Raw genomic sequence first — 12,047 nt, forward strand, 5'->3', positions numbered from 1 at the left:
CTTCTTAAGGTGTTTATAAGTTGTACAGCAATCATTTGCGAAAATTGAGAAATGTATTGTAAGCACAATTAATTTTTAGATAGTAATTTTCATTATAAATGAAAAAAGAAAATAAAGTTGGAGTTTCTAAAATTTCAATTTCTAAAGTTTTTATTTGTATTATTTGTATTCGTTGCCTATCAAATATGATACACAAATTCTGAGATGTCGGGGAACACCTTGATATCTCAGAATTTGTGTAAGAATCGGCAGGAAACCGAAAATTAGTCCTGCAGGGAGAGTTTTTTAGCGGGTGCGAGTCCCGCATATCCCACCGGACCGGCCGGTGGGAATGCATAATGCATTTTTCTCTCCCTTCGCAAAAAAAAAAAAAAAAAAAAAAAACTTGTACCTTTACTGATTCTGAAGCCTTTTCATTCAAATTTTCATGCTCCTTGAAATTTTACCTTGTGTTACCTCTTTATTGATTATGTTCTTCTGATACTTTTGCGGATTTTGAAACTTTAAATTTTCCGCTTTCTGTAATTTAACTTTGTGTGAACTCTTTGCTTGTCATGTTCTCCTGATACTCGTGCGAATTTCGCAGCTTTAAATTTTCCGCTTTCTGTAATTTAGCATTGTGCGAACTCTTTGCTTATCATGTTCTCCTGATACTCGTGCGAATTTCGCAGCTTTAAATTTTCCGCTTTCTGCAATTTAGCATTGTGCGAACTCTTTGCTTATCATGTTCTCCTGATACTCGTGCGAATTTCGCAGCTTTAAATTTTCCGCTTTCTGTAATTTAGCATTGTGCGAACTCTTTGCTTATCATGTTCTCCTGATACTCGTGCGAATTTCGCAGCTTTAAATTTTCCGCTTTCTGCAATTTAGCATTGTGCGAACTCTTTGCTTATCATGTTCTCCTGATACTCGTGCGAATTTCGCAGCATTAAATTTTCCGCTTTCTGTAATTTAGCATTGTGCGAACTCTTTGCTTGTCATGTTCTCCTGATACTCGTGCGAATTTTGCAGCATTAAATTTTCCGCTTTCTGTAATTTAGCATTGTGCGAACTCTTTACTTATCATGTTCTCCTGATACTCGTGCGAATTTCGCAGCATTAAATTTTCCGCTTTCTGTAATTTAGCATTGTGCGAACTCTTTGCTTATCATGTTCTCCTGATACTCGTGCGAATTTCGCAGCTTTAAATTTTCCGCTTTCTGTAATTTAGCATTGTGCGAACTCTTTGCTTATCATGTTCTCCTGATACTCGTGCGAATTTCGCAGCATTAAATTTTCCGCTTTCTGTAATTTAGCATTGTGCGAACTCTTTGCTTATCATGTTCTCCTGATACTCGTGCGGATTTTGAAGCTTTAAATTTTCGCGCTTTTTAAAATTTTAGTTTGTGCCACCTCTTTGCTAATTATATTTTCCTGATACTTGATTCCAAGAAATGTAGTTTCAGAAATTCCAAGAATGAAAAATTGGCAAAATCGTATCAGAAAATATATGGAAGATATAATAAGATATGTGGAAATGGATGGGTAGGTTCATCAAAAGACATATGCGTTTTGTATTAATAATACAGTTTATTAAATTTTAAAATATTACAAAATATGAAGACAGATATTATCGATTCTCTTATATTTATATATATTTACGCATATATACATATTGAGTATCGGATGCAATCGCTTTCGCTGCTACATATTACATTTTGTACACACGCACACACACAATCATTTTTATTATTATACAAAATAATACATATTAGCAATTTTATTACGTATATATGTACATGTTTCGGATATCGGACATGATCGCTTTCGCAACTGCTTATACATTTGTAAGTAAAATTGGATCGATCGCTTTCGCTATTAACTTATATCTTGCATACACACGCACGCATGCACACGCAGTGATTTTTATTGTTATACAATAATACACATTAGCATTTTGTTACGTATATACATATATCGCATATCGGATGCAATTTAGATGCAATATGATTTTCCAGATCAGCTAATTTTACAACGACGTTGCTAATGCCTGCATCATCAGTAATTTCTCTGCCGCAATAATCATGCTGTAACATAATATAAACATATTTCATTAAATAATTCTATTGTTAAAAAATAAGCATTCCCCCCATAATTGAGTGGTTTGTGAAAGAGGAGGAGGGGGGGGGGGAGAGGGCTGAGTAATGTATTTTGAAAACGTAATGAGAATTTTTACTAGTTAAAACATATTACTTATACAGAGTGTCTGATATTAATCGCCTCACCCGTAATATGCAAATAGAGCAGGTAAAACCGAGGAGAAAAGTTCTTTACCATTTTACGATTTTCGTAATAATTATAAGTATCTTCGTCAAGAGACATCTTTATTATTGATAATCTCTACAATCTACAAGTTTTACTCTAAAACAAATTTAGTTTGTTAAAGTCTAAAGTAATTATATACTTAGTTCTTTCTCTTATGAAAATAATAAAATATATATTCTACATGTGTGCGTGTATATATATATATATATATATATATAATATATATAATAAAATTATTTTTTATGTATATACCCATACAGCACAGAACATTGCAGCAATATTGCAGCAACATTGCAACATTGCCGCAATGTTGCTACAATGTTGCAATGTTGCTGCAATATTGCTGCAATGTTCTGTGCTGTATGGGTATATACATAAAAAATAATTTTATTATTTTATAATAAAAATATTTCAATAATAATACATATATTGCTGCCCGTAATATGTACTAAAATGAAAATATATTAGTCAATCCATAATCTTTTCGTACTTTTTTCCCATAATTATGGATATAACACGGATATGCATAAATTCGGTCGTTTTAAGCATGGCATCGAAAAATGAATCTGGCCATGTCGTTCTGCCGATTTTAAAATGAAGCCAGTTAGCGCCACTGTATCAGCTAGGAAATCGGTCTCATGAAAAACGACGGCGTGGCCCCTCTCAGATTTCTCTCTAACCACAGCCTTCTATATTTAAAATCACTAGATTTTAAAATCGCGACATTTTCGGTTTATCGATCTACTTGATATTCGTCCATGTAATAATTCGATTATCCTCATATCGTTTTTAAAATAAAAAGAAACTAATTTGAGAACATCTTATATATTTTGTAACATCGAACACAATCGTATTAGTGCCGGTCCACAATAGGTGATTTAAGCCCTAAGCCTTAAGAAATTGACCAATCACAGTCGATCGTATTCTTTTCATACTTAATCGCGATTGGTCAATTTCTTAAAGCTTAGGGCTTAAATCACCTATTGTGGACCGGCACTTATATAATTTTTATCGACGTCTCTTCTGTTATTATTTTCTATCATTCTAATACCGTCAACTTATCGATAGATGGCGTTCGATGGCCGTTTTAAAAACGAAGCGCGAAGTTAGCATCAAAAATTTTAAATCGCGCACGTATACATACGCACACACACACGTCGAACCACGAAATTGATATTAGTAATGACTGAATTAAGAAACATTTCTTCGTAAAAAAAAGTTAATCATGCGTTATGTGAAATGTATCGTCAGTTCTGTCAATTTTACCGTCCTAGCAAATTATATATTCAAAAGTGCAGTCCCGGCCGATGACGATTCAAATCACCATTTCGGGCGCATGTACAAATGGAAGAATCTGCAGGAGGGCTTCCGAGAGGCCAAGATCTGCAGGAAACCGATATTTCTCCTAATTCACAAACCGGGTTGTCCCACCTGCGAGAAACTCAAGCCTAAATTCACCAACTCCATCAGACTCCTCGATCTCAGCAAACAGTGAGTGATGCATCTTTCTCTCTCTTACAAAGCTTTTTTTTTTTTTTGCAACCCTATTAGATATTAAAATTTTATAAAATTAAAATATATTAATAAATATATTTCTATAATATATTTATATATATAAAATTTTTTAATTATTAATGAGAGCATGTTTTTAACATAAACGGGACAATCATTATATATTTTATGCATAGAAAATACAATTTAAAAATACAATTAATCAATAATAGATACAAAATGTATAAAATGTACAATATACACATAGTTTTTGCAAAGCAAGCTTTTACAAGCACGACTTTAAAAAGATAGCAACCGAGTGACAGCGAACTAAGCATAATGAGCCGTATCTAAGGAGTATAAGTAGGATAGGATTTTTTCTATCGGATTCATTGTGCATTGTAACAATGTATAGTTTCGTCATGGTGGATGCGAGAAAAGGCGAGATGTCCGCGCAAGATGAAGCGAGATTTCAACCGGACGGAACGTACGTTCCGAGAATTCTCTTCTTCACTCCGGACGGCGAGTTTATGGAAGATGTTTATAATCGTCATCCGAAAGCCGACGACAAATATAAATATTTCTACAGCAGGACGAGCCAAATAATAGATAGCATGCTTTTGGCATTGGAACGATGCGCCGATAAATCTGCTCGGAAATCTTGACGACAAAGTTCAAAAGAAGCTGAAATCTTACATTTATTAAATGATAGTCGCGATTATATGTCATCATCATTATATTTGCGAAAATAAATTTATTTTGCTATACATAGATATATATATATATATATAACATTCTTTTAAATTATAATAATAAATAATATTTCAGAATGAAAAGGATACAGAAAAAGTCTATAAAATTCTTCAATTCATAAACTCAATCAAATAAATTACATTTTAATAAAAACAACCAAAGGAAAAAGAAATAAAATAACGTACGTATATTTAATCAGGGTTGGGAAGTAACGCGTTACTTGTAACGCCGTTACCGTTACAGTTACTTTTTTTCGGTAACTGTAACGGTAATGGCGTTACAAATTTTATTTGTAACGGAAAAAGTAACTTCGTTACATTTTTCGGTAACGAGTAACGAATTTAACAGTTACTTTTATCGTTACTTTTTTCAAATTTTTTCATTTATTTAAGATATTATTCTTGCTATTGTGCGTGATAAAATTTTTATCTTAACCGTAAAGCCGTAAGCAAATCGAGCAATTAGCATTCTTATTATGTTGTAAAAATGCTTGAATGTGATTGATCAACTTATGGCTCTTGCAGACCAGTGCGATGACGCGACGCGCGATATCCAATGAGAGCTTTATCTTTTCGGAAAAGCAGAGCTCTCATTTACTACCAGTTCTAAGTACCTTGCAACGAAAATTAGAAAATCTCAATAAATCTGACCTTATAGATTGCCATTCATTAGTTGAAGCTATTTAGCAAGGTTTAAATAAAAGATAACTTATTAATTTGATTAATACATATGTTATTTAATTTTAAATAAGGATTTAATTGAAAAATATTATTTTATTTTAAACTATTGATTCAAAAGTATTAATTTCAATAAAACAAACAATGTCGCTTAATTTACTATATTTGATTTTAGATTTCTTACAATATTTGAAACAAAAGAATTAATAATAGCAGCATGTTTACATCCAAAATTTAAGTTAAACTGGTTAACCGGAGAAAAAAGAAAACGTGCTGAAAATTACTTGGAGGATTTATTGGGAATCCGATCAACTGAAAATTCTCCAAAAGCTGGAAAATCTGACGATCACGATGATTTTTTCATTTTTGAGCAAAAAACGGTGCAAAATGAATCTGAACAAGAAGAATTGCAACGGTTTTTAAAATCAAATAATTGTAATATAGAAATGTTAAACGACTATCCAAAACTTAAAAAACTTTTTATTAAATATAATACAGCTCTACCAAGCAGTGCATCTGTAGAAAGAATGTTTAGCATCGGTGGCTCTGTATTAACACCACAAAGAGGGCATTTAAATAATGATACTATGGAGTAACAAATTTTATTAAAAATTAATAAAGAATTTCGATAAAATTTAATCATTTATTTTGTAATAAACCTTGAATGAAATCTTGCTTACAATTTTTTAAAAGTTTTTCTTATGCAAAATAATTTATTAATTTGTATTGTAAAAAAGTAACGGAAATTGTAACGACTCGTTACTTTTTAGTAACTGTAACGGTAACGAGTTACTTTTTAAAATTGGTAACGAGTAATGGTAACGAGTTACTTTTTAGAAAAAATAACGGTAACGGTAACGAGTTACTTTTATAAAGTAACTTTCCCAACCCTGTATTTAATAGATGCATATATATATGTATGTATTCATGTGGCAATATTAATTATCTCTCTTAGATGAAATATACAATTTTTATTAAAAAAAATCAAATTTTATAATAAAAAGTATTATAAAATTTAAATTATATGATGTAAATAAATGTTTAGTTCTTACCTTTTATTTGGCAAACGTGAAAAGTGCTTTTAACATAAATGCAAAATAAGAATTGAAGTCCTTTGCCACTTAACGCTAAATTTTCGAAAAACTAAGTCAATATTTTTAACTGGTTACCTGGGCATTGCATATATATTTAATAATGTGTGCAATCGTCGAAATTTATATCGGAAATTAAATTTGTGTATCAGTGTATCAGTTTATTATTCCTATTTACCGTCCGTGTAAATAAGCTGTTGTATATTTCCGCAGGAATATAATAATAGTTATACGATATAAAGGAACCAGTTAAAGTTGAATCGCGTGGCTGAGTCTGTCCTCTATTCTCTTCTCCCCTCTGTTTCTTTTTCGCTCATTCTCTCTCTCTCTTGCTCTCTTATTTGCTTTTTTTTTTTTTTTAAGACAGCATCGAGTCTGCGCTTGTACGTCATCAGATTCGATGCTGTGTCGAATATACGGTGGCCTATAGCGAGCTCGCAAAGGTAGACTTGACGGCGCTTGCGTTTGCAACAGTTGCCAGATGGTAAAGCGGCCCCGCATTGGCCAACGAGATCGTAACCAAGAACTCGCAACCCCTCGTAACCACGCCCATTTCATCCCTTCTGTAACACGGGATTATATTATACGCATAACGCCGTAGATTAAGTCGGCATTGCTGCTTTTTTTTTCTTTTTTCTTTTTTTTTTCGCAATAATTGGAAAGCGAAAATCAATTGATAGCAATCGTGGAGTAAAGTCGATGGGGAGAAAAAAAAAACAAGTGAAAATGTTGATTTAAAGACGATTTATCGTGTGATCGAATACGAACAACTTATATTCCGGTATATCCTTCTTCTCGGATGAAATTAATACAGGATGTATATAATAGATAGCGTCTTTAGAATTTCTTTCCATCTTCTGGGCGAAATTGCCCCATAAAATATATACATATATAAAAAGCCTTCGTAAATAATTTTATCGCCTTAAATATCCATGTGATAGAAAGATATATATATATATATATCGGTATTCCCTCTCTACTCTCTAGAGGGAGAGGGAAAAAGAAGGGAGAAGAGATTTGATAATAAATTTTTTTAATTCAAAGATTTAACGATAGGACAGAAATGTATGAGAGAGAGAGAGAGAGAGAGAGAGAAAATAAGTCCACGTTATTCTTCGAAACGGGAAATACAAACGAAGAGCGCGAACGAGGTCCAACTGATGCGAGACGCGGAGCACTTAAGTAAGGGATAAGCATACATATAACGGCAGACGCGGCGGCTCTTCTCCGGCGATCCCGCTGGACGCGAGCTGAGCTTACGCACACGTTATACGTTATGTATGGATCTCTTTCTCTCTCTCTCTCTCTCTCTCTCTCTCTCTCTCTCTCTCTCTCTCTCCGCGGACGGTGTTCTGTGTTTGAAGGGTTGCAGATAATATATAGCCCGTTTCGGCGGAGAGTGCTTTTTAGCTTTGACCGTTTCACATCCGCGGCGACGGACCGGACCCTGGACCCGATCGTATAACCGACCAACCGATCGGCCCTGTGCCGGGCTATTGCGCCCCGTAATATAGCGCACTCCCACCACCACCCCCCCGCCCATCCCACCCTTCTCGCGCGTACATCTATATCTCTACGCGTCCGTCACTCTTTTTTTCTTTTTCTTTTTCGTTCCCCGCAGATCCCTGACCAGCCACTCCACCGACGAATCCCGGGGGAAGGAAGGAAGGAAGGAAGGAAGGAAGGAAGGAAGGAAGGAAGGAAGAAGGGGAGGGGAGGGGGACGGGAGGGGAGAGGTGAGAGGGTTTTAAAAAAATGAGCCGGGACATTATTTCTGGCTCGCCCCCGTCCTCCCCGTCGATTCTCCCTCCACCGCAGATCAGACTGACCGATCCAGTCGCTCTCGATCCCTACCAAGCCCACTCCCTCTCTCTCCCCCCCCCCCTCATCCCTCTTATTCACCCGACGTCGTTTCCGCCGGCGCGGCTTGCAATGTGCCGGCGTCAGCGAATGTGCAAAAATGAAAAGAGAGAAGAAGAATTCGCGCCCGCGGACAGTGACGGAGAATTCGACGGAGCGAACGGGGCGCGGAGGGGGCCGCGGGGAGTAACGGGGAGAGAGAGAGAGAGAGAGAGGAAGAATTATATATCTTTCTCGCGTGTCTCCCTCGTCTGTCCGTTCGGTCGTTTCGGTTCGGATATGGATATACGCCCGGGTATATCGGGAGAGAGAGAGAGAGAGAGAGAGAGAGAGAGCCCAGGGAGAGCCATTTTCAATTCAATCTGTTAAAAGCACGTCAAAAAGTCATACGGTATTTCACCGGCGCGATAGATCGCGACGATGAGATCGCGCGCGAGCTTTATAACTGAGACCGATAATGCCGATGTTAGATGGACATGTTACCGTAAATTTCATTAATTTGGCGATTATACAGGATTACTGTAATTACAATGATTTTGTTAAATTTAATATATATATATATATATATATAATAAACGTACAAATTATATATAAATTTTATATATAATTTATATATAAATATATAAATATATAATATATAATTATATAAAAATAATATATTGTATAATGGATATAATTATAATTTTATAAATTTTATCTATGTAACATTTCCGGTAAAGATGATTATTTCGATAGAATTAATCACACGAACCATCTATATCAAAATGATTAGGTACAATTGCCGATAATTATATATGCATAAAAAAAATAAACTAATTAATCATATTTACAGTTACGACACTGATACGCGAGTCGATATACGACGATGTTATACGAGGTTGACAAAGAAATTCAATCGTTTTAACGATCGCCGAAGAAACTGATAAACTAAACACGTATAAACTAAATGAGGGTCATCTTCGAAGAAATTATTATATTTGAAAGAAAACCGCTGGGTCTGAATTAAATTTCGTTGATAGTAATCGTGTACATTTGTCTTTCCTAAATTGAAATTTTACAGCGGGCCCCCTATTTTTTAATCGGCCTTGTAATCCATTTTAAAATTAATGGATATCTCGAATTAGCATTTACGCGAGCTAATGAAATAAATTTATATCGACAATTTATCATTTTATCGTCCCTTTTGCGTAACAGGTGTTTACATAGAATCTCGAATAATCTTTCGATCGAGCGGTCTCTCTTTCTCTCTCTCTCTCTCTCTCTCTCTTGGATTATCGTATCCATCGGATAAACAGTTACATTATAACTCAGTGTACGAGGAAGAAAAGTGAAAAGATGGAAGCGCCTCTTACCTGCGATTTCTTCTACCTGCGGGCGACTATACGTGGCGACTATAATCTAATCTCGATTATCCGATCGCGACGCGACTCTTTATTCGATCGACCGGCCGGCGAGTCTGGTGTCGCGGGGTCAACACGACGTTTGCAAACATCGTAACGCGATATTGCCGCGATCTCGATCTCGATCGCCCTATTTACCTAAGGGTAGTAAGTACACACTGGTGCCTGCGGGGAAGTCTCGAGTGCGTGTGGGCGCAACAATACTCCGCCACACTCGAAGATCAAAGATAAATCGGATACTCTCGGAAACGTTTACTTTTTTCTTTTCTTCGCGAGCTCGAGAATCAAAGACCCGTGGGAGAGAGGGCGAAATAAATGTTTCCCTTCTCATTTCCAAGTGTGGAAGAAACGCGAGCAACCTGCGATTAAACCCCATTCAAGTTCCTTTGCGCGCAAGTGCGTCCGCGTACGCGTGTAACAATCGTCAGATTCGTGAAGACGCGTAAAAATTATTTTTTGCCCAACGACCTTTTTAACATGGATACTGATTTAATCTGAAGAAAACGATGGACGAATTTCTATATGGACGCGCCATGTTTTTTTTTTTTTTTTTTTTAAATTCGCTTCGTCCGATGTGTGGGTTGTACGAGGAGTACCACGATACTTTAAAAACGGGCATGTATTGGCGTACCTATTGGTTTATCGATCCCCCCCCCCCCCCAATCGGCGCGTACATTGGGATTTGAGTGGCCGATGTGCGAGAGTAAAAAAAGATGCGGTGTCCGTGCTGTATATACATATATGGGATCGAACGTCAAAACGAATACGTTCGGAATACTTTTATTATTGCTCAAATTTTGCACGCCGTCAAATAAAAAAATACCTTCGCGAACGTCATCGGAAAAAAAGTGATCCCCGATTGTACCTATTACGGCAACCCTCGCGCGTGTGACATTTTCCGATGACGCTCGCGGCGTGTATTATTCAATTCTATCGATTGCTAAATTACAATGTGGATAATGTGATCGAGTGGATATTGCGCGTGACACCTTATGACATGGCGATAAATAACATGTGTATTATCCCATTATAATTAATCCCGTTTGACCGAAAAAGGACGTATGGAGAATATATCCCACTCCCTATCCCTCAATTCTTCTTTATCTTCTCGATGAACGAATTTTCCGAGTTACGTCACGATATACCATATATACACATGTGTATATAAACCTGTCTCTATAAAAAGTGGGAATGCCACTTACGTTACTTGTACGCCCCTTTTAGGACGAATCCCCTCAATCTGTGTACATTCATAAACAAGTATGTCGGAGTATCTTATCCGTGACAAACCCTCATCATCGATTGTTACTTTTTGGGACTTAGAGACACGTCGAAGAAGTAAACGGGTGCGTGGCTTCCGCACGCTACTTCTACGTTACGTATATCACGTGTTTGGTGAGTTAAGCTTGGTTAGGCAGGGTAGATAGATAGGTAGGTAGGTAGGTAGGTAGGTAGGTAGGTAGGTAGAGAGATACGGGGATCCAAATCATAATGCGTACAATGCTTTTATTCTATTCTCATTGCGGGGTAAATAACATCTGTACATTAGATCACTATAAAATCGACCGCCATTGGTGAAACGACAATGGGGCCCAGCTCCTTCCTCCCCTCCCCTCCCCCTACCCACCCCTCCCCCTCTTCTTCCCCGCACTGCCCCATTCAAATCTCATTGTACAATATGATTCAAAAAAAGGTTCGTCACGATGACGGTGTTGGTTGCGGTTTATAGACCGTATCCAGCGAAAGAGAGCCAGAGGGGTGGAGGGCGAACGGGAGGGGGGAGAAAAGGGAGAGAGCGAGGAAGAGAGAGAGAGAGAGAGAGAGAGAGAGAGAGAGAAGGATAGAAAGAAAAAGGACACGTTTCTCGAGAGGGAGCGGAACGCGAAAGGCGTGCGTGGTTAAGAACAGTCGGCCGAAACAAAAGGCGGAGCGTTGAGAAACGTCTGAGCATCGCTCCGCATTGTGTTTTATACCCCGGAACGGGTTTTTAAATAAAAGAGTAATGTGTTTGTCCGTTGCCAACCACCATTTACCATCTCTCGCCGCCGTCGTCGCACCAAACCATTCTGCTATCGCTATATATCGCCAACATCGACCACCATCCGCCTATACGGGAAGATACATATACAAACGACGCGCATACTTGCACCCCCTGCGATTGTCGGGGCGAGAGGGATGATAGGGTAGATAGGTAGGTGGATACGCGGCTAGGTATGTCCCTCTTTCACTCTACGGCGGATATAAACTCTTAACATCCTACACAGTTTGGTACAGAGCGGCCCTGCCAATCGGCGGCAAACGGGGGCGTGGTCCCGTTCCAGCGAGGCCTCGCGTTTGGCCGAGGCCCCGGGGTGGAACACTGTGGCACAGTGTTTTATTTCGCGTTTACGTAACGTGGAGGGGACCGTTAGTTTCTGCCCTATCCCTCCCACGGGGGTATTCGTCTCTCCTTCTCCCCCTGCCCCTGTCGT

The 12,047-nt window shown here is 37.5% G+C and overlaps 1 protein-coding gene across 1 annotated transcript; it reads left to right on the forward strand.

The window, feature by feature from the left end:
• Positions 1-3,529: 3,529 nt before the first annotated feature.
• Positions 3,530-4,460, forward strand: LOC138932706 (thioredoxin domain-containing protein 12). Its single transcript, XM_070294797.1, has 2 exons — positions 3,530-3,795; positions 4,211-4,460. Exons 1-2 carry the CDS (start codon positions 3,530-3,532, stop codon positions 4,458-4,460), a joined length of 516 nt encoding a protein of 171 aa, XP_070150898.1.
• The last annotated feature ends 7,587 nt before the right edge of the window (positions 4,461-12,047 follow it).

The sequence above is a fragment of the Polyergus mexicanus genome, unplaced genomic scaffold (genome assembly GCF_030449975.1).
Source record: "Polyergus mexicanus isolate NDT 795.1 unplaced genomic scaffold, iyPolMexi1.0 SCAF_4, whole genome shotgun sequence".
Lineage (NCBI taxonomy): Eukaryota > Metazoa > Arthropoda > Insecta > Hymenoptera > Formicidae > Polyergus > Polyergus mexicanus.

Bases quoted from the DNA above. Each gene is read 5' to 3' on its own strand.
- LOC138932706 (XM_070294797.1), top strand. From the start codon at position 3,530: ATGCGTTATGTGAAATGTATCGTCAGTTCTGTCAATTTTACCGTCCTA. The intron at 3,796-4,210 runs GTGAGTGATGCA...AACAATGTATAG, and splicing joins CTCCTCGATCTCAGCAAACA to TTTCGTCATGGTGGATGCGA.